Source organism: Cryptomeria japonica, chromosome 1 (genome assembly GCF_030272615.1).
Source record: "Cryptomeria japonica chromosome 1, Sugi_1.0, whole genome shotgun sequence".
Classification (NCBI taxonomy): domain Eukaryota; kingdom Viridiplantae; phylum Streptophyta; class Pinopsida; order Cupressales; family Cupressaceae; genus Cryptomeria; species Cryptomeria japonica.
In genome coordinates this window covers 272,539,240-272,563,679 of record NC_081405.1, presented here as the reverse complement: position 1 = coordinate 272,563,679, position 24,440 = coordinate 272,539,240, and the positions used below count along the sequence as shown (strand labels likewise).

General features: G+C 36.9%; 1 protein-coding gene across 1 annotated transcript in view; it reads right to left on the bottom strand.

The window, feature by feature from the left end:
- Nucleotides 1-24,182, bottom strand: part of LOC131050247 (phragmoplastin interacting protein 1) — a 58,814-nt gene extending 34,632 nt beyond the window's left edge. Inside the window, exons 1-2 of the mRNA XM_057984435.2 lie at nucleotides 23,248-24,182; nucleotides 21,908-22,079 (exon numbers count right to left, since the gene is read on the bottom strand). Of these exons, the coding sequence (XP_057840418.2) occupies nucleotides 21,908-22,079; nucleotides 23,248-23,954 (879 nt within the window). The 5' untranslated portion in view covers nucleotides 23,955-24,182. The remainder of the gene's footprint in view (nucleotides 1-21,907; nucleotides 22,080-23,247) is intronic.
- Between the last annotated feature and the right edge of the window lie 258 nt (nucleotides 24,183-24,440).

Below are 24,440 nucleotides of genomic sequence, written 5' to 3'. Positions count from 1 at the left end.
GAGTGCCCTCAACCAGTTCATGAACAAGCCGAAGCATGTTCATCTTGTTGCAATCAAGCATATCCTGAAACATTTGCGAGGCACAGTTGGCTATGGGTTGAAATATCCAATCAACACTATCATCACCTTGGAGGGCTACTCTGATTCTGATTGGGCAAGAAGTGTAACTGATAGAAAGAGCACTTCAAGAATCTGTTTCAGTTTGGGTTCTGCCATGATTTCCTAGGCCAATAGGAAACAGTCTTCAATTGCATTGAGTGTTGCAGAAGCTGAGTACATTGCATCAAGTGTGGCGTCAAGAGAAACAATATGGCTTCGCAAGCTTCTTGCTGGGTTGTTTGGACAACCTTGGGAACCCACAGTCATTCATTGTGACAATTAGAGTTGTATTAAAATGTTTGCTAATCCAGTGTTTCATGACAGGTCCAAACATGTGGAAACTCACTATCACTATGTTCGTGATATGGTACAGAGAGGTGCCATTCAGCTGAAATATGTCAACACTGATGAGTAGATCGCAGATGTTCTTACCAAACCTCTAGCTCGAGTGAAGTTTGAATACTTCAGAGAGAGGCTTGGAGTTGTGGAGAACGCAACCTTGATTGAGAGGGAGTCTCGGTCTCAGTGATGCAATCAAGTTGCATCTTCCACCCTCTGCGGGCAATGCAAGGTGACATTGTGTCCTTCTCTGGGAGAAGGCTGAGGTGTAAGACCTCTTCTGCCCTCTGCGGGCAATGCAAGGTGGATCCATCCTCTGCAGGTAATGCAAGATGGATGTCATGGAAGGTCCATGACGTGTTATGGTTACTTGGTGTTATCCTCCCTAGCTAAGAGGGAGTGTTGAAATTGGTAGCTAGCTCGGATTATGATAGCCCAGATTATCAAACTTTAATGTTGCTAAAAGCAATTAAAGTTTGATCATTATTCATGCGTTTAAACTCATATAAGGCTGGCCCTATTTGGGCGTATAAGCAATATGTAATGTGTTCTAGGGCGGGACCCAAATTGGGCGGTTGAGCAAACAACATATAACGTGTAATAAATATTATTTGTATTTTTGGCGGCAAGTGTATTTAGCCGACCTAGTCTATAAGGCAATGTAACCATGTATACATTACAAGATAGTGATGCTTTGTTATAAACACACAAGCAATAATCTCTTCTTCAACGAATATCTCTGCAATATCAGCGAACTTGCCTTAGGCATCAGCGAACTTGTTTTGGACATTAGCAAACTTGTTTTGGATATCAGTGAACACACATTAGAGACCAGCGATCACACCTTGGAGGCCTGCGATCTTCATCTGAGCCTCAGCTAACATCATCTCTGCTCATAGTATCAAGTTCTGAGTGTGTTTTATCTGCCAAATCTGCCCTACTGGTGATTGAAGGATATTAGCAAGTTCAGATTAGAAGTTACAAGTCAGATAAGTCAGTCTTGCCTTTGCCCTAAAAGGGAGAATTGTATCTGATCAACTGCTGATATTAATAAATAAGATCTGAACATTGTTGCTGGGTTTTTCCTCCAAGAGGGAGGTTTTCCCAGGGTATATGTGTGTCATGTGTTGATTTTGTGATTGTTTATCTTGCATCTTGATTTTTTGTTACTTAATGCTTATCTGATTACTAAAAACTAACACCATTGAGGTGATCTAATTGTGTACTCTAAATACTTTTTTGTTGTGATGTTTTGTATGACCAACCCAAAAAAATTGGTGCACTTTTGTAGGCATCTGAATTTCCAATTATGCATTATGGATTCATATGTTGTTATGTTTAGATTATTACAGTGTTTCAACTTCTTTCACTATATTTGATATAGGTGTGATTATTATACCGATTTATCATTATGAATTATCGTTGTGTATACATCTTGTTTCCTAAATCATGCTAGTCATGGATGATTTACAGTTAGATGTAATTATTTGATATATAAAATATGGTCATTTTGAGTTAAAAGCATGTGTTAATCTCTATCTCACTTGGTTTGGGTGTGAGAAGAGTCTTGTAAATCCCTTTATAATCCTAAATCTGAATAAATGGCGATTTTGAAATCTGCATGTTGTGTAAATCTGTAAAATGAGAGAGTCCTTTGTGTGTGGTTATTTTATCTTTTCACATTGCATTATAATTTATTTTGAAATGTGTTTTTCATGTTTGCAAAATAATTACTTGGAGTCAAAGAGGCTAATATTTGCACCTTAGTGAAAAAATAGTTATTGCATATTTTATTTTTGGCAAAAGAAAGTTTGTGTATTTTTTTCTTTACAAATAAAATATTGGCTTATGGAAAATAGTATTGCTATAGTTGGGAATTTGATTCAATTCAAATTAGATTCGATCTCTTATGACCATTCGAAAAATAACAAATTGAAATCAAATTAATATTAGTGAACTAAAATCACTGAACAATGCTACTACTGAGCAAAAGAGAGGTGCACTAACAACATGCCTAAACATGTATAATTACAGCTGAGATGAACTAGCAAGAATGAAGGAGGTGAAGTGGGATAAGTCATTTTCATATTTTGAAGGATCTGCATGGGAGCTAGGTGGCACTACAAGTTGTATCTTATGTTTTTCTAAGAATAAGATAAATTACATTTATAAGGAGGTAATTTAAAAGTTACTCTGGTGCAGTTTACCACATACATTTTGTTTGTCCTGCATGCATAACACTGATGAAGAAAGTGAGAAGACAGTTTAAATTGGCCTTTAAGTCAAAATAAAAGTCATATTTTGGGAATTTTTCACAGGCAACCTGAAAAAAGGTCCATGGCAATATGCAGTTCCCAAATTTGTCAAATGGCCAAAAGCAGCCTCCATATTACTCTTCAAGTCTCTTTGGTTTTGGTCTGCATCCACACTTTCTTAAGCTAACTTTTGTTTTAGCTTAATGTAATATTTGAGACATCACTAATTATATGTATTACACAAAGATGCATGCCCACCCCTCAAACACATATCTCCATCCCCTAAGCCATTTCGAGGAGGGCAGAATGTTAGAGCACATCACCCTACCATCCTCCCTCATCTACCAAATGTCGGAAATCTTCCAAAATGCGTATTGAAAAATTGGGGATGTCTGAAAACATAGGGGAACACTTGCCCATCCCTAGGACAACCAGGCATCCCCTACAGCAAAGAAAAGCTTTTACATCATTTTTTTAAAAACATTATGCTTTTAATCTTTTTCATTGGACTGTAAAGGGATATGGGGGTCCCACAAACACTCCCATGCCCCTTACATACCCTAAAATGGCAAAGTGGAAATACATTATTTTTGTAGTCAGTGTTGTGTCATTCCATTGCTGTTACAAGGAAGAGGGTTTGAGGGATGAGGACACCTCCCTGTGCGAGACAATTACAAGCTAGAGCCCTAAACTTCAAGCCTGAATAACAGTTGAAAACTTGAAGCCTAGCTGCCAAAGTTGAAGCTTAATATTGAGGAAAGTTCACAAAATATACAACAGTGTCAAGGTATGTCATTTTTGCCATTTTAAATTTATTTTAGCTTGTTAGAGAGGGTTTGTAATTAGTTTTAATCTTAAAGTTTTAAAATGTTTCAATTTCAGTTTATTATCACAAAGAAGCACCACAAAATGAGCACTAGTAGCAATGATGACGATGTGTAAGGGCAGCAAAGAAAATGAAGTAAACAAAATAGACCTTTCTTCTCATTCTGAAAGTTCAAAAACATAGGTTCTATTGGAACTCCACAAGAAGACCATTTTGTAGGCCCTTCACCCTCTCTTCAAAAATTTGCAAAAGGCACTTTCAACCCCAAAAAACCCTTGCTTCAATTTTGCACCAATTTAATTGTCAACATGGGTATTACAAAGGGCGGCAGGCATTTGTTATGTCATATTCGCAAAACTGATCACCATGGGAGCAATAGTAGAGCTACACACAATCTATTGGGTGAGAACGGACATGGTGTTAGAGTTTGTGCAGATATACATTGGAAAAACAAATTGAAATGGCAACGTTGGTTGTAATGAGTGAAGAAAAAATCACGAGTACTTCTCAAAGTAAAGAACAGTCAGCCAAAATGTTGCAATATATTGATCAGTATGACTATTCCAATGTATCAGTAGGAGAGAGTTGTGATAGAGGGGAGAGGAAGGCCACTTCAATTGCAAATTTTCAAGTGAAAAAAATACAATGGTAGGGTTGATGAAATTTGCAAAAACGTGAGCAAGTCGATGATTCAGTGACTACATTTTTTTATGCCCATGCTATCCCATTTTATTTGGCAAGGTTTCCTTACGCCCATGCTCTTACTCCCAAGTCTAGATTTGGGCGAATTCTTACTTCTGAAGATGATGAGGTAATGGAAAGGCTTATCAAGGCCCTTCATAAGATGTATAACAATGAGAAGGCAACCATACTTCAAGAGAAATGGTTTCAAAGGCAAGATGGATAGAGCCACCCTTGCACCTAAAAACCCCCATTGAATGGTGTAAAGTTCATGGGAAGGACACACCAAAGTTGAAACAACTTGCTATTCGTCTACTCTCACAAATTGTTAGTTCCCCTGCAGCATGGATCGATCCACCAATGGTTTCATGCACTCAATCAAGAGGAACAGGCTTACATACAAACAAGCAAAAAAACTAATTGCAGCTCATAGTGCCTTGAGACTTAAAGATCAGCACTAAGTATCAACTAACTCCTGCAACACATTGGGATGTTGATTCTAAAGATGACATTGGGATGTTGATTCTGAAGATGTCAGGCAAATTGATGAGGATGAGGTGCAACTAGGCTTGGTCAAGATTCCATTGGATAAACCACAACTTCAGCCAGAGAGTGACACAGAGTCTTTGTCTTTTGATATTGATAGCCCAGATGAGGAAAAGTTGTATTTTGAAATTTGACTATTTAAGACACAAATTGAAACTTCAAATTTTAATTTTAATTTCTAGACTTTAAAATTTAAACTGCTATTTTGATATTTTCATCATTGAACTGCTGTTATACTACTGTCATGATTAAATTTTAATATTTATTGTTGTTATGCAATTGTCATCATTTAATTGCTGTTATACTGCTGGTATACTACTGCTATGATTATATTTTATTGCTGTTGCACTAGTGTCATGATTATATTTTATTGCTGTTGTACTCCTGTCATTATTCAGTTTGAGCATCTCCCCTCTATTATTGTTATACTGCTGTTATTGCTGGATATTAATATATTTTGAAATATATATATATATATATATATATATATATTGAAATATATATATATATATATATATATTATTGCCGTTGTACTACTGTCATGATTAAATTTCAGTATCTCCCCTCTATCTCTATTGTTATACTGCTGTTACTGCTCGATATTAATATGTTTTGAAAATTTTATATATATATATATATATATATATATATCCGTCCCTCTCGCAGTCCCCAAAAAATTGCCCTTGGACTGCCATCCCCAAAACACGTTTTCCCATACCTGTCCCCGAAACGCCATGGAACATAGTTTCTTATCAATAAATATTAAACATCCTATTTGGATGTTTTCTAAACATTTTAATGCTCATTTCCTTAATAGTCTAGATCTCTTCATGTTTTGGATTTCAGTCTTCAAAAATACAGTTTTTTAACTTCTAGTTGGAGATCTATAATGTCAGATTTTAGGGCAGGATCATAATGTTATAATTATAAAAGTGTTGCCTGCAAAAACATTTACATTGATAAAAACAAGGTTCTGTGGAAATCTATATACAAATTTTAATATCAACAGTTTAAATAATGATTCACAATCCATCATCAAGAGAACAAAAATGTGTTGAGATTTAGAACTAAGTCTCCTTATACAGATAACTCTAGTGAAGTACATTGATTCTTCCTTGGGAAGATATAAAAATGAATAGTATCGACTGCCGCTTTATATAAAAATTGAGAATATCAAATGAAAAAGTCATTAGTTATCACCAGTTAATTGGGTTAGCTTGCTTATTCATAACAATTTAATGCCGCTACCCTTTAGAATATGTTTGACTCTCCATGAATGGCTTAGTCCAATCCTTTATCTCTATTCCAATTGTCAGCATGTTTGCTAATCCCAACAGCATACTTTATACACATTTCCAACTGGCACTCTCTCCACTGCCAGAACCTTAGAATTTTAAAATAAAAATATGGCACTTTTTAATTGAATGAGTACTCTTCCAAAGCTGACTTGATAACCTGATCCGACTTTATACAGATGGAACTGACAGTTTCACCAGTGTATGGCACCTCACAGGAACAGTCAATTCAGTAAATGCCACATTTTTTAATTAGCTTTAAATGATCCTTAGAAGATTTAACCAATTACCTTAGCTTATTGTGAGGAAGAAAGGTAGATTTGATGCTAGTTTTTTGAAACAACTTTGATAGTTTATTGAAAATACCCTCAATTTAGAAAAGGGAAGACACTAATATACCTGATGAATTATCCATACCCTATGATTTCTCATGATTCTCTTTGCTTGTTTGAGAACTCTAGAGATCTGTGTGTCTTTATAATCTATATTCTTACAAACAAACTTCCTCTTCAAGATACTCATCATCACAAACCCAAAAGTCTCTAGTGGCCAAAGTTTTAAAGGACCCTACTTTTAGAGCTGGGTACTGATGTGATGGAGCATACCTATAGAGGTCATTGTGGGTTTGACATGAGAGAGACCTAACAACTTTTCTTGAAACAAGAAGATAAAGAAATGGTGATTTTCCATCAATTTGCAACTCCGTTGTCAACCAAATGTTATCAGCAGTACTGCAATGTACACATGGAACTCTTTTAATTTGTTTCTCATATGCTTCCAACTGAGATTGGTATCATCAATGTATCTCTTCCACCACTTGCTCTTCAGAGGGAAGAGGTCGAGAGCTTTCTCTTCAAAATATTCCAATAAAAGTTTGCCCACCATTAGAGAAAGAATGGATCCCATAACAACAACTTCAATCTGTTCATAGAAAGGTTTGTTTTCTTGCTACAAATAATGTGTCATTTCAACCCCTGGTGCTTGGTATAATCTAAGTCACCAGGTTTGTGTTTGTGTCGAATTCAGAAAAGATAAAATTTGGAACAAATTCATCAAAATGATAAAATTCTAAAATATTTTGTAATTAAATTTGAATAATATAAATCTACAATTTTTATTTTTTATATGAGAGAAATTATATTAAATCTAAAAATATTGAAGATAGGATTCAGGAAAAATGGATCAAGGAGTAGGTAAGTGAAAAGGAGCATGCATGCAAATAGGAGACTGCAAGGAAGGAGGGCACAGCAGAGTTTTCTCAGTAAAACAAGAATGGCAACCCATTGCAAAATCAACAAAGATGGAACAATGAACCCAGAGTAAGGGAGGAGTCAAATGGAGAACACAATAGAAATGAGATTTTGAGCATGGACAAAATTGGAATGATAGTAGTTCGGATTGGTGCCATACAGATAGGAAATACCCAATCAACCAACAATGATGTCCAATTCAAGGCCAAAGAAAGTATTACAAGCCATTAAGAAATTTCATATCCCATGCCACAAGTGCCAACACAATGCCAATTAGTCATCAAAAGAACCTCCAGGCACGAACAACAGATGATCCAAAAGATGAGTTCCCCCCCAGACATCAAAATAACCTTGGAAGCTTTGGATCTTCATTCCTATGCAAACTTTTTAAAATCATATGCCATAATTGGCAAATTTGACAACTACTAGCCTTCTAGAGAGAAACTTGAAAAATGGGTGGTCTTCATTGGAAAGTGTCAAATGGGTCATTTTCCTTCCAAGAGTTTTTTTCTCAATATTGTTTTTGTCCAAGAAAAACAGGAAAAAATTAACAGAAGCTCATAAATGATGGATGGATCTGATCTCTATATTCAGCCACGAAGATCTAATATTGATCGCTTCTCTAGCAAAATGGAAGAAACCCCTACTTGGATTCACCTGCATAACTTACCACTAGAATAGTGAGAGGAATCAATCCAATCAAAACTTAGGAATGCAATCAAAACATTCCAAGGAATGAGAGGTAGTTGGGAAGACTACAAGTTTGGAATATGTGCCCAAATCAAAGTCAAGGTTGATTTTTCCAAGCCCATCCCAATACCAGTATGTTTGGAATCTTCGAAGGGAGAATGGGAGCAAAAATTGAAATAGAGTTTCCATCTCCAAGTTGCCCTATTTGCTCACAACAAAGGCATCAAAACACCACTTACCCACAATCAAGGAAAAGAAAAACTCAAGAAGAAGCAATTTGGAGCAACTCCCAAAGCAATTTAAGCTATCGACCAAAATCTCCCAATGTAGGGACGACCAATGATCTCACTACAAACTCACCAAATGCGTCCTTGTGGAAAAGACAATGTCACTTCAGAAGTCCACTTCCACCATCTTATCAACAGTTTCTGCCCCAAGCCCTAATTCAAATAGCATCAATTTAACATTTACTACTTTGATGATACAAAACTTAGCCACTTTTGTCACAAATTCTTGGATGATTGATCAAGACACAAAGGAGGCTTTGACCACAAAATTGGAATTAGATATTCAAATGGATTCCCACCAAATGACAACACTTAAGCAAAGGAAACATCAGAGACAACAAAGGTTTGGACAATCTCATAGCAAAGACAAGGTAAAGGAAAACTATGGCCTGAAAAGAGGAAATGGAAGAAACTCTCTTGTAGAAATCACAAATAAAAAAATCAAATCTAGGTCTCAATTAACAATCAATGGCAACCTGGGATCTTCATCAATGAGGGGGGTTAGATTCCCCCACACCCACAATAAAGCTCCTATATTGGAATGCCAAGGGCCTTAATACCCTTAACAAGAGACGCTTAATAAAACCAAGTAGAAAATGGTTATAATACTCTTGCACGAAACCAAACTCAAAGTGGATCAAGCACCAACCATGATCCAGCTGAAGGAGCTTCCAAGCAGTTGGGATATCTTTGGAATGGAGGATTGGTGAATCTGTGATTTGCTAAGCAAGGCTCCAATTGGCAAGTGTGTTAGGTAAAAATCCGAACTTCAAGTCTTAAATTGTGGATCTACAAGGCAACCACAAAAAAAGAAGCTATGGAATCAAATCTCATCCATTAAGGATGCTCTCTTCTTTGTATGTGAAGATTTCAACACAATTTAAATTCAAACGATAAGAAAGGTGGAATCTGATGGTCAGCTCAATTCTAGCCGGATTTCATCTCTTCCATGATTCAAAACAAATTGATTGATGCGGAAGTGAAAAACAACCTCTTCACATTGCAAAGAGATTGAATAGATTCTTCATTTCTTCCAACTGATTATTTGGATCAGACTTTGAAGTATAAAATGTACTCCTTTGCAAAAAAAATTCAGGCCAAAAAACAATCCTAGAAGAATGGAATATAAATTATTTCATAAGCATCTTCAAGTAGAAAGAAAGAACTCAAGAGTAAGTGTTGTCCCTGAATGAAAGAGCCACTGCTGTAGGAATGGACCAAGAATTATACATCAAAGAAAAACAACTATTTGTTGAACTCACACCCATGAGGATATCCATTGGCACTAAAAATCAAGAGAGATCTAGCTTAAAAAGGGCAATAAAAACACCAAGCTTTTTCATTATTCAACTAAGACAAGTCTAGCTTAAAAAGGGCAATAAAAACACCAGGCTTTTTCACATTTCAACTAAGGCAAGTCTAGATTAAAAGGGGCAACAAAACACCTAACTTTTTCATAATTCAACTAAGGCATGTTGAAATTAAATAGCTAGTTCGAATTATTTGATGGCAAATATATATATATATATATATATTCTAATAACTTAAGTGATTACAATACTTGTAACTTGTAATAAAAAGGGCAGGCCCTATTTGGGCAATTGATTTAACTTGTAAATTGTATATGGATCCTGACCCATATGTAACTTGTAAATTCAAAATTATATCTTGGCGCCAAAATATGCAAGGCTGACCAAGGTTTATTGTTAACATGAATTCATATATAAGTAAGATGATTTGAGAATCACAAATCATCAATCACAAGCGAACATATATCTCTCTACCCTATGCAATCTGCTTCCAGCTGCAATCATCATCATCAGCAAAAGGATATTCATCAAGTGTGAGCGAACTTCAGCGAATTGGTTTCCTGTTGAAGCGAATCTGATCTAGGAGTGCAAATCTGTCCTAGGGCATCCAAACCTACATATACTCTGCCGTATTTACATTCATGCTGCGAACTAACTCAGGAACAAGTGAACATCAAGTCTGAACTGCTGAATCTGATTCAGATTGGGCAAAGCACATTGGGTCCGCCAAATTCATTCTCAATTTGGTTGACAGTGATCTGCACTCACAGATAAGTTCACTCTCATTGCTGTGTGGCCTAAAGAGGGTAGCTATTGCAATCTGCTACTGAGTTAATTATAATCAGATCTGAATATTGTTGCTGGGTTTTTCCTCCAAGAGGAAGGTTTTCCCAGGGTATATGTGTGTTACGTGTTTACTTTACCTTGCATTCTTATTTCCTGTTAATTAATGTAAATCTGATTGCTATTATTAACAAGGCAAGACATAATTGCAACAAGATTTCTTCTATAAATGACTGCTCAAAAAATCTCTAGAAAGACCCTACAACAATCAAGGTTAAGGCAGCTGCCTTCTTCATGAGTCTCCTTCGCAATGAGGATGCTTCTAATCTAACTACTTAATCACACTCTCTCCAAGCCATTCCAAACAAAGTCACAAAGGATTACAACTCGCTGCTGATAGCTTCTTTCACTAACAAGTAAATCAAATTGATGCTATCACAAATGCACCTTAACAAGGCACCAAGTCTGCATGGATTTTCATGCTAGATTTTTTCAAAAAAACCAATATTGTTGGCAAAAAGGTGAATGAGCTTTGCAAATGAAGCTAGGAAAGCCAGGAAGATTCTCAAAACCCTTGACTGCATTTCCATCACTCTCATTCCTAAATCTTCTCCCCTTCTTTCAAGGACTACAGGCCAATTTCTCTCTGTAACGCAATTTGCGAAGTCATTTCTACGTCAATGGCCAATGAACAAAAGATCCTACTTCCCTCTCTCATTCCACAGAAGCAAAGTGACTTTGTCCCAAATAGAACAAATATTGAAGTAATTATCCCTAACTATGAGATCATTCATTTTGTCTTGCAATCAAATTCAAAAAGCATGATCGTGAAGTTGGATATTAGTAAAGCATATGACAATGGTAAATGAAGATTTCTCATGAAAGTATTGGGGTGCTTAGGATTCTTCTAAAATGGAGAGAGTGGATTTTGTAATACATATCTTCACAACTTTACATTCTTCTAAATGAAGGACACATTAGTTTCTTCCAAGCCCGCTAAGGGCTTTGCCACAAAGATCCTCTTTCTCCATATCCACATATTTTAATGGCAAACGTCATTGGTCCTTTCAGTTCACAGGCCCATAACAATGGCCAACATAAAGGATGAGGACACTTTTACACACTTGATGACACAACTTTGTTCAAAGAAGCAAGAGTAAGGGAAGCTTTAAACATGCAAAAAAATTGATCTACCTATGCAACTGCTTCAAGCCAGCATATAAATGAAGAAAATTTGAAGGTATTTTTCTTCAACATGCCCCCATGACTACAAAACAAAAATCAAGAGCTTTGAATTTCAAATTTGAGAAATGTTGAGCATGTCACTTGGGGTCCCATTGTTCTTAAGGAGCCTACAAATCCTCAATGTCAACAAAATTGCTTAATGCCTTCTTTTCCAAACTCTCCTCTTGGAGTGGTAAATGACTAACATTCACAATAAAAATCAATATGATCTAATCTGTTCATGTTGCCCTATAAATTCACCTTATGTCACTACTTCATACTCTATCAAACAGTCTGAAATCAATGAACAGATCAATGAAAGACTTACATTCGCATGGTACAAAAGATAGAACACGGCTTCCTCTAGTGGCATGGGAGAAAGTGTGTCTACCTAATAATTTAAGGGGAGCTCACACATCAGGCAATTGATGGTTCAAAATCATGCCTTGGTTGCCTAATTGTTTTGAAGATTATTTGCTAGTTTAATCTTGAGATGGAGCATATTTATGTGCAAAAAATATCTAGCTTATATGGAACTAGAAATAATCTTTACTACACCAAATCTCCCCCAACAAACTCTCACATATGGAACTACATGATGAAATGTAGATTTATTATAACAAATTACCTCTCATGGGAAGTCAAAAATGACAGGACAACAAAGTTCAAGGAGGATTCCTGGAATGAGCACAAACCTCTTCAGGGCAGTGAGGATCTTAACGACATTAAATCTCTACTTGGTAACACATGGGGACCTGTTGTGACCTTTTCACACATCGCCCCATTGCTAACGGGGACCCCCTCTTTTCCGGCTTTTTGTACTGTTAGGTTAGGGTTTTGGCTGCTTAGTGGGCAGTTTTGTGTTTCCCGTGCCCGAGTCTCAAAGTTTTGATCATGCCTAGTGTCGTCTAGGGTTTTTGAAGTTATAGGATCAAGTTGCAAACGTTGATATTTTAATGATCCTAAGTTTTGTTTAAGTGTTGACCTTTTGAGTGTTAACGTGTTTTTAAACACACGCATCAATGATTTTAAAGTGTCAAGGTATTTCCAGACCTTTTGGAGTTGTTTTCTCGCTCCTAAGGTATTATTTAAATTGATTCCGCACTTTATCCCGATAATTTCCTAGCATTTTGCTCGTCTTTTTGGAAAATTTGCCTAAGTCCAATCTAATTTTAAAGTTTCTAAGCAATTTTGAGTGGTTAAAATGCCAAATTCCTAAGGGAAATCCATATTCCAAGGGTTAGAAGGTCAAATTCCATGCTAGAGGTGCTTTTCCCCTTATATTCCAGACTACCCACCATTTTCCCCCACTCAAAATCCACACTACACATGGGTTTCCCCTAAAATCCATACTAGCTATGATTTTCCACCACTATTTATCCATACCTGGGTCGATTTTCCCCTGAAAGTGCTAAAATTTGGCTAAATGCCAGGATTTTTCAAGACTGCCATCGATTTTCCACCAAGAGTGCAGACTAGAGTGCGGACAATGTTAAGGATGATTCCATGCTTGGGTCGATTTTCCACCACGATGTTTTATGACAAGTTAGTGCAGATTTTTGTGCAAACTCTCAATCCAGACCCAAGTCAATTTTCCACTGAGAGCATTTTGATGAGTTTTAAGTCAAGATTTTCATCCAGACTAAGGTCGAATTTCCACCAGGGAGTGTTTTTTGCAAGTAAAGTGAGTTTGGAGTGTGGATTCCTTGTCCAGACTGCCATCGATTTTCCTCTAGAGTGTTTTGTATGCATTTTGATTAAGTTTTGTATGGATTTTTATCCAAACTAAGGTCAGTTTTCCCTTGTGGGGAAATTTTTGACATTTTAATGATTTTTAAAGGGAATTTTTTTAATCCCAACTTCAGTCGATTTTCCTTTGGAGGCTCAATTTGGACTTAAATCGAAATATTTAATGAGTGAGCCCCATTTTTAATTGTTTTTAAATGATGATTAACGATTATTTAAAATTTTAAAAGCAAAATTAAATAACTTGCAATAAACGTTTAATATTTTAAACCTTCTAGAAGCAAGTTAGTTTTTACCAAACAAGTATATATGCAAGTGTTTTATCCCACATTGCTTGTGTGGTGAAAGTGTGAGGTAAAAGCAAGTATAAGAGAGGAGTTTCCAGCAATATTAAATCTGCCAAGTGTCTCCATGAAAGGCGATTTTTCTCCCTTATTGGCGAATTTTGGCAAAGTGTTGAAGTGAAGTGTTGGGTTGAGGATTCTTTCCTCCTCCATTTTTTCCAGCTTGGCTATCCATTCCCTTGCTGCCATTCAAGACCATTTTCAGATTTATCGATTTTTCCAAGTTTGGCAATTTTTCCAAATTTGGCGATTTTTGGTGAAGGTGGCAATTTTTGGTGTTAAAGAATTTGGCAATATTTTCCTCCATTTTTTGCTTGTTGTTCCAACCTCCATTGTTGCAGATCCGAGCTGCCATTGAAGACATTTTCAGAATTTTAGGAATGGTGCCATAGCTGGGAAAATTTTTATTTTTATTTGGGAGTGCTTTGTGCCATTGTTTGGGATGATTTTCTTCATGCTTGGTGGCTGCCATCATTCCCAACTCGCTGATTTGTTTCAGATCTGAGGTTTGCTTGAGATTTGACCTCCATTGTTGGTTGCACATTAATTTTCAGACTTTAATTTTCATTGCCCAGCCAATTCCGACTTGGGTGATTTGCATTTGGAGGTGTTTTGTGGAGTTTTTAGTGCATTTTCAGACCATTTTATCTCTGTTGCAGGTCTGAAAACTCCATTATTGGCAGCTGTCTTCAGAAATTTTCATTTCCAGCCACCTAACCACTTTGGCGATTTTGCTTGGAGCTGATTCCTTAGTTATTTTCCATCATTTTCAAGGATTTTTAACTACTTTGCAAAGTGCTAGTAAGTCTGAAGTAATCAATTTTCAGACTTGTCCTCAGAATTTTATTTTTTACCAGCCACACTTACATTCCTGAATATGATTGTTTTCATCATTCAAAACTGATTTTTATCAAGTTATGCACATTTTTTAAGGATTACAACATGTTTTAAAAGTCTGATTTTCAAGTTGTCTTCAAATTTGTTAACCTCCATTGTTGACTGTGGAAGGTGTCTTCAGACATACTTTGTGTGAAAACACAACCTTTCACACCTTTCCTTAGTCATCGTTGATCTGGTATACTCCTTTGCATTTTGGCTTGCATATTTTCTAAGCATAAGGAGGTATTAATAAATTTTATAGAGGGTTTCCATGCCCTAGCGTCGTCATACTTTGAATCTAATTGTCAAAATCTACAAAGAGTATGGATTATTTTCGTGACTTCATGCTCTAATTAGCTAAAAAATTTAGAAAGTCAGGAATTTTATTAAGAGCATTATTTATTTTCCTAAGTCTAACTTCAAGCTTCGTACAGGTACGATGTCGAAGTCCGGATTTAAGGAAAGGAAAGAACTATTGAAGATGCTGGAGACTGGATTCTATCCAGAGCTTAAGATTTCATCCAGATGGAAGGAGATCACAGACACAAACATGCATTTCCTAGACTTCGACCAAATGCAACAGCAGATGTTCGGAGTCGGAGATCAAGTTCCTTCCCCAGCATATGTGAACATTATGAAGAGTGGTATTTTCCATGCCGCTGGATTTCCACAGTCCATACAGTGTAGTGAGCTTATCCTGGAGTGTGCACGGTGTTATGATCCACTCATGCGAATGATCAAAACTCCTAAGAGCGTTGTCATTGCCTACCTTGCTGAGGATGCTATTGTTGAGGTGTTCGGAATTCCACGCAGAACGGACATGAAGAATGTGACCAAGGATGAATATGAAGAAAGATACACGAAGAAGATGGGTGTATGCAAGAATTTGATAAACAAAGAGTGGATGATTGAGCCTAGGTCTCATCATTCCAAGGCTCCCAAGACACTCATGTGCGTAAACTTCAAGGAGGAGTATTGCGACTTAATATTCCTACTCAACAGAGTGATGGGGATGTCGCAGGGAGCAATATTTGATGGATGGATGTTCTACTTCATCCAAGATTGTCTTAGAGGAACGTTAGTAAATTGGTCTAAGTTTATAAGTGACAATCTGGACTTTCAACTGAGGAATGTAGAGCGGTCCAAGTCATTAGCCATGACTTCTTACCAGGTATACCTGCTTGCACGGTTTGTTTCATACAGAGGATTGATATGCAAAGGTGAAGTCAGGAATGGGCAAGGACAATTCAGGAGTCTTGAATGCTACCCCCAGCTGAGCATGTATAGAATTGAAGACTATAAGCGAGTGAATGATGCATTCACTATGTACATCACACGGATGCTGCAAGGCTGAATCCACAAAAGATTGTCCAAGGAGGCAACAGAATTAATAGAAAAATATGGATTGTGGTATATTCAGTTTCCCACTTTCATGTACCTTAGGATTCATGGGTTTCAATCTGAACCCTATAGACTTCCTAGGTATTCGACTGAGAGAATGATCTTGTTGGAAGTGGTGAGACAGCTTCTAGAGTTCAATGTCATTCAGAGAGAGAAGCACAGGATAGGCATGACATTCCCTATTTCAGTTGGGAAGACGTTAGAGGTTTGTCAGTCTTCCATAGCCGCCAGCACTGCGAGTGAGGAGCTTGCATTCTATCGATTTGCTACATACAAGAAAAGAGAAAGATTTGATCCAGACAAGAAAGTTGGAAGGATCGGGGGAGAGAAGTTCATTCACAAAGTTGACATAGAAGATTATTGGGCTAACCTGATGGACGAGCAAGCAGTGAAGAGAAGAATGTGGTCCAGAATGTCAATGGATTCCATGAGGAAGTGTGGACTTTTCCTCATTCCTGATCAAGTGTTAGATAACAAAGATCATACGCATCCACAGTATGAGAGTGAAATGAAGAAGGCAATCCTATTGCCTAATTGGTCAGAGTCGGAAGAGATTGACCTGAATGTATTGATGAGAGAGGTCTTGAGTTTCTCCCGTGCATGGGTAGATATACAGATGAATAAGTTAGTTGATATGGGTGTTCCCTTCACTTATGAAAGGATGAAGCCGGAAGAGTCTACTTCCGAGGAAGATCAGAGGACTATCAGTGATGTCAGGATTCATGCAAATGAAGAAAGTCAAGCTCCTGCAGACGAAGAAATTCAAGCTCCCAAGAAAAGGAAGAACACGCCAGGAGAAGTCAAGGCCAGAGGGAAGAAGATTGAGGAGGTGAAGAAGAAACATAAGACTATCATTCCTTCACCCCCTCTCAGTGTCTCATCAATCGAAGTGATTGAAGTAACAAAGAACAAGGAGACCCAACAGTGTTCCAACACAATGATACTACCAAGGAATACTCGAGAGTTACATGCCACAGCGACATCTGCACCTCCAAATGAGAACGATGATCAGTCGGGATCCCCTACTGTTCTTTTGGAAGTTAGTTTGGGAAATGAGATATACGATTGGACCAGGAATAATCCTGATGATGATGATGATGATGTTATCTCGGCATTGAGAGGACTTGATTGAGAAATATGTCTCGATGATGGTATGGAGATGGCTGCTATTCCTGAATGGCTGATGAGGAGTATGGAGAAAAGTAAACAAATGATAGAGGTATAGCCTATTGACGACATTGATGACTACCTAGCTAGGAGTGCTAAGGAGAAAGAACCCAAGAGAGCGGAGATTTTGTCGCACATAGCTAGAGATGAGACAGGAATGCGGATTGCACAGATTGTTGTTCCTATTGCAGGCGTGACAACAGACATTGCTACTCCTATGGATTTCCAAATCACTTCAGTTGCCATTGGTCGTACATCCAGAAAGCAAGAATTTCAGGAGGTTGGTGAAAATCTCAAGGCAATCGATGCAAGGTTAGACAGAGAGATTACGGAGAAAGAAAGGTATAGAGAAGAGAATATCATACTTAGAGAGTATATTGCAGAGATAAGGCGTGAAAATCCCACCCTTATTTCCCCTATTGCAGTTGACCATGGAATGCATTCACACTATGAGGCAGCGAGAGGTACACTCTCGGAGGTGGAAAAGTGGATTGAGAATACAAGAAAGCAGGCAGATGATTTCCTTACTCAGTTTGTCCATGCATATGATAGGACAACAGGGCTCGCATTCAGAATCCAGTATTTGGAGGGAGTTTGGGAAGAATTTCGGCCTATTCAAGAGAAGACTATTCCACACCTCCAGACTTTGAAGAAGATTCCTAATTCCACCTTGGTAAGCGAGAACATTGTGCACAGTGGAGACAGATACGATTTCCATGGCTGGTATTGTTCATTAGCCGTGACAAAATCAACTTATGAGAATGCCCAGTCGAGTTGTATGGAGATGGAGGGATTGATTCAAGACATTCAGATGAAGATCCTTGCCTCAATTGAGGAATTATTGGGTGTTGATGTTAGTGATGCTAGTGGTTTACACTTAGCCGAATTAAGAGACAAGATGAAATTTATGTATTTTTGTCAATTGGACTCTTTGAAGAAGAGTCAGATAGACGACTTGGTCTCTTTGTTGATTCATGTTCATAGTTCGCAGAAGCTCATGCCAAAATGGGAGAACACTTTGGATGCTTGCTCACAAGCCTGGAATTTGACAGGCTATATGGCCATTTTTGTACTTTTAGACTGTATATTACAACTAATAAAATTAGTGGACCGTATGTATCGACAGTCTATTTTTTCCAAAAACCGTATATATGACACTTAAAATTAGTAATAAGCCATAAAAAAATATAATAGGTAATATATATTGATATATATTATTTTATAATGTATATTATAAATATATGAATTTATTTAGAATATTTTAAGATATAATTGTTTCTAATTTTATGTTATTTTTATATGAATTTTTAGTATGTTTTTTCTTATATAAATTTAGAAACATTGTCAATTTATTTTTTAATATTTTTTATCACTGTTTTTTAGATTTTTACTTTTTTTTGCATGGAATTATTTCTTTTCACCACAATTGAATTTTACTAGAACTTCAATTCTATGAAGCTTAAAAAATTTATATTAAACTATTCACAAATTAAAAAAAATTGACACTTAAATTTTTTTTAAAAACGTAAAACGAAAGGCATTAGAATGACTAAGCCGTCATAAAAAAATCATATGACAGGCAAGGGTGGCCGTCAAATTCCAGGCCTGCTTGCTCGGATTCACTGGACATGATTGATTAACAACAGGATACCTTGCCTAGCATTTCCATGGAGGAGTTAGATTCAGTATTGGCTAGATTCTTGGAGTATGCTAGGATATCTTTTCATTGGGCCATATGTTGGTGGCACCATTTTTTATGTAAACCCTAATTAGGGCAATTCTAGGGTTTTGTTGGCATGATCTCGACCGTTGATCTTGGATCAATCTTGGCCATCCATTTTGTAAGAGACTCTATATATGCCTCCTTGTCTCTCATTTGTAAGGGAGAGTTTTTGTAGAATTGTTGGTATATGCTGCAGCTATTTGAATCATAATCATTGTTCAATTGTTGGTGATTTTGCTCTTCAAGTGTTGTCTTTGCATTCATGGTTCTCAATTCCTCCAAGTTAGATTAGAATTTTAGATTAGAATTTATTTTCATGTATGTTAGATTGAGTGGAAGATTTGTTGAATTCATTTGTGTGGAATCCTTAATCCATACCACTAGCCTCTTGCCGCTGGTAAGTGCGCCTTGTGTGGTCAACTAGAAATTTAAATAAGCCTAACTTCAACTATTACGCATCCCTTGACAAGCATCAACTTGGATGGTGTCAACGTTTGATGGTAATAGCCTGAAAATCTTTAAGTATACCTTAGACGATTGCACTAAGCTTGTGTCAATACCTGTTTGTGAGACCTTGCCTAGTTTGATTCCACTAGATCCATTCATCATTTCCTACATTCCTAGGCTTAGAATAGATTTCCTGAACCCTATTCCTTTTGCCCATTTTTTAGTAAGAAGTAAAATCTAGAGCCATATTGATAAATCCTAAGTTGTTAGCACACCTATTCCGCATCATTCATGATAATCCAAACATTTGTGTAAGTCCCCAAGTGAACACAACAATTCACATCGACCATTGAGTTACCCACTCGTCAAGACCTGACATGTAGAAACCTTGGAATCATTTTAGTTGATCTCATTCTTAGCATCTGAGGTGATTTTGTTCAAGAGAGGGTAAATTATCTTGGTAATTTATTCTGTAATGTTATGTGCCTAAAACACACATCAACAGGACTATATGTCAAAGACTATGTTGAATTGCATATAGCGGACAGCCTACATCTTTACAAGAGGAGGGACTTTTCCACTCTTCTAACACCCAAGGACCAGATTATTGCTCTCAAAGAAATCTTCTCCTTGAACAAGATCTTCATAAGACAAGGAGCAATGATAAAGGTGAGTATGCCCAAAATCAGGTGTGTCTTCCACAAAATTAGGATACCCATCTTTAGAGCCTCTCATAGACAAGGACTAACTTCCACTCAAATGCTAGCACAAGGACTACCTACACAAAGCAAGAGATTTTGCATGGACGGCTATTCAAAACAAAGAACTAATTCTCATACTTGGTCTGCAACTTGTAAAATCATGAAACATATGCTCAATGATAATTGGAGGAGACTCCAGGGTAAAATTATCAGCCTTATAGAAAGAAGTTCATCAAATTGAAAAATTAACAACATTTTGTGTGAGGCCTGGGAGATAGTGGATTCATTAAAGTTATTCACCATTCAACACTACTACTATGAAGATATCAAGGAGATTTCATCTCTAATAAAGGGATAGATGGTGGGGTGGTGGATATGATGATGGGGAGTGAAATTTGCTTGTGGGATGTCTTGTTAACTTATGGGTGACTTTTCACAGGTCTTAGAATCATAAGAATGCATTCCTTATTCTTGGGGAAATGATAATCAGCTTTGAGATTTCTGCTTTAAATGGAAGATGAAAATCTCAATGGTACAAAATCTTGATTTGCTTTGCCCCTTCAAGTGATCCCCCTCACAACTTCAATTGGATTTTGTCAACATATGACATTCAGTAGCAAGAGATGAGATCAGGATTGCACAGTCTGAGTTGAGCACTTGACATGTGGGTAAGGATCCTTTGACTGATGAACCTTCAGAACAGTTTTACACAGCAGAGCTCTACCGTTGCATTGCTCATGGCAAGATCGACTTCCAGTCATATTCATTCACAGAAATAAGTAAATAAATGGACATAAAGCCACTAATGAGGACAAACAGGGTCACACTCACTCTTCTAGAGTGTGACAACATAAGAGCTTTGGAACTAGGTATGGGAATCCACCAAAGCATTATCGGCAGCAGACTTTAGTCAGATGTTGTAGTTGATATTGCACAGAATGGCTTTGATAAGAATGCCTTAGAAACTTGTAAGCAAATGCAATTGACAAGAATGAATCCAAACTCCACAAACTTTGCAAGAGTCCTCCCAGTCTGTGCCAAAATGAAAACTTTAGGAAAGGGCATTGGCATCCATCAAAGCATAATGGAGATGGTGTTTTGCCAAATGTTATTATTGCAAATACCCTGACAGATATGCATTCAAAGCAGGATGCACATACACCAGAAAGAATTCAAATATCTGTTATCATTATCAACTCCCCAGCTAATAAATGCCAAACTCACTTACAAGGAGCAACACAAATCACCGTTTCAGCACCACTGTCAAATGGTGGATAAAGGGCACAGAAAATGGACAAATTTAAAATAATTTTTCCTTCAAATATTTATAAAGGCCATTGTTAATGGCCGTTTTGTACAGTTTCTAGGGTTTTTTAATTTTTTAAAGATTCCCTAGATTTCAATTTTTTTGTTGGCAAACCTGGTGAATATTTATACAGCCATTATTAATGGCCGTTTTGTACGATTTCTGGGGTTTTCTAATTTTTTAAAGATTCTCTGGATTTCAAATTTTTTGTTGGCAAACCTGGTCAATTTGGACACAATCATATAATACTAACATGAATTGTGAATTTAAGCATCTCCTCTGAAACTACAGGACCAAGCAATAGAGGATGTAACCCAGTGAATACATACAAGTTAATTATTTTGAACCAGTGCGCAGAACACAATCAACTCTAAAATGGATAATAAATTTATCAAGCAATTCTTTGCAATTCACTTTTGATTTATTTCATAATGATAAAACATATGTAGTAACTATGCATGAGAACTAGGGTTAAACAACCTGTTTGGATTTCTATATCTACAAAAGTCATCAATTCTCTGTACACTGCATAGAGATGAAGCTTATTATTATATATAATGTAAGAACAAATCCATAACCCTTTGTAATAAAGGTAGATCAATTCTAACCTTGAAAGAAATTAGAGCTATGCCACAAAACTTCCCACTGTCTGGAAATGTCATACAATCCACTTCTGTCATGGTGCCACACCCTTCAAAGAAACTCCGAATATCATCTTCGTTTGAATAGTAAGGAATTCCTCCCACATAAACTTTAAGTGTGTCATACTCACTCTCCTGACTGCCAGCAAAAGGTATCAACAGTAAGCTAAACTTCCAAACCTTAATAGTCACAAAGTTCATACTCGCAAACCACTTAGCAAGCTTAAGGATTAGAATTGACTTACAAATCCCCAATAATTTGTAAAAGAGTTTAGTAAATGCTGAATCAGACCACCTAGTCTAAGATGAATATAAAGTATAAAATAAGGCGAAATTCATTAAGTCCAAAACTTGGCAAAAGGCTGTATCTGTTATTCTTTTCAAATAGCTAACCAAAACTCCAGAGTAATTTGGCACTGGGTAATATAACTGTAATGAGACTCATTAGAGCAAAAGGGAATAATCAATGATCTCACATTGCCACTGGAACCATATCATCCACAAATATGGTTTCTTCATCGGGAGGTAAATCCTTGACAACAGTTCACAATCGCCATTGGCAGGGACCAGGCCTATGGCCTAGATCAGTGAAAGTTTAAGATTGTCCAGGTTTTATACTCAATGAGGTCAGGGTTTAAAATTGTCTGAGAAATCCCTAAACAATCTATTTGCCTGCAGTTCGAATCCATCTGACCGAAAAAAAGGATATTACTCAACCAAAATATATATAAGCAATTACCAGCCCATGAAATACTCCACAGATAGACAACTCAAATCTTGGGAGCGAAAACATATCTCTGAAGAGCTTAAGGGGTTCTCATGAAAACCTATACCAATTGTTTTCTGATGCCATTAATTCTTCAGCAGCTTTGTTTTGGATTTAAAACAAAACAACAAACATGACACTTATGAGAACTTAGCCTATTGTATTAAGTATCCATTGGGTTATGATGTAATGCTAATGGGCCATGTAAGTAAGAGTGTGACCCCGGTTCAAATCACCCACCACAATAAGCTCCATGCATAACTCCGGTGCGTATGTGGCAAGGTTGTTGTATAACAGTATGAGATTCATTGGAACGTGTCCCAGAATTACAAACCTTAATAATGCGGTCGGGGATTATATGTGGCAAAGTTTTGGTATAGCAATATGGTATTCAATGTAAGTGTCCCTGGTTTACAAATCTAACCAAAATGTGTCATAGAAACCTTTACCAATTAGCTTGACAATGTTACTGAAACCTAGATATCGCCCCTTCCAAGAATTTAAGATATTTATCTGACAAAATAGTCTACATGTTCCTTACCTCTCGGTTACAGTGACTTCTTGTGCATTGATAATGATATCTTCTGGTGGTTCTTCTACTACTGAAGCTAGCTTGTCATCAGGACCTGGGTCACTTTGTATGTCCTGATTATGCTTCTGTTTCTTCTTCTTCTTCTTACTGCTTTTGCTCTCTTCAACGTGCCCATTTTTTAAGTGATCGCCATGACTCGTCCTCTGGATTTCTCTGTTCTCATCTGATTTACCATTTTGCTCGAGTTGGGCATCCTTGTCTTCCCCTCTTTTTCTCTTCTTCTTTTTATTACTTTTGCTTTTGTCACTGCCGCCACTTTGCAGGCTACTGTCCTTAGTTTCCAAATGAGTGCTGTTATTTCCCCTTTGTTTCTCCTTATTTCTCTTTTGGGTGTCCCTGTCTTCCACGACAGCACTGTTATCTTCTATTGAAGTGCCCTTATTTTTTCCCTTATTTTTCTTCTTGCCATTACTGTCGTTGTCTTGAGATGCCTGAACCTTGCTGGTTTGGGCTCCTTGGTTCTCTTCTTCGTGCAATAGCTCTTTCCTGTGTCTTCTCTTTTCCCTCTTGGACGGTCCCTTCCTTGAAGACCTCTTAAGCTCCTCCAAATATACAAGGCTTGAATTTGGATCTTCATTCTGTCTGCTCTTTGATAAAGCTGCTTCGGCCAGAGCTCCTCTAAGTTTTTCTTTGAGCTTTTTGTTAGACAACACCATAATTTTACTCTCTTGCAACTCCCCACGAAAAACACTCCAATCTGATTTGAAATATAAATACTGAAATAGAAACGAACTTACTGTGATCACTGAACTCAAAGCAACCCTAACCTTCCAACATTCAAAAGATTTTGCGAGGTGCAGTCTTTTGCAGTATATTTTCACAAAGCCACATGTGAATATGAACAATGTAGGTGTGTCATGGTCAAAACTGGATATTCAATTCCATTTTCCTTATGTTTAGTTTGTATGGTATTTATGATTATTGAAAAGGTGAAATAAATAAAATATGAGAGACTGTAATTCAAACAATAAGTAGTTACTGTCATAGTATTGTAATAAAAATGTTTGTTTTAATTTTTAATTATCAATTATTATAATTTTGAATTGTAAATTATATAGGAATAATTATATTAACTACAATTCTTATTTAATTGTACTTTGGTGTGCAATGGGTATGCTAAGAGGTGTGGAAGGTCAATTGAG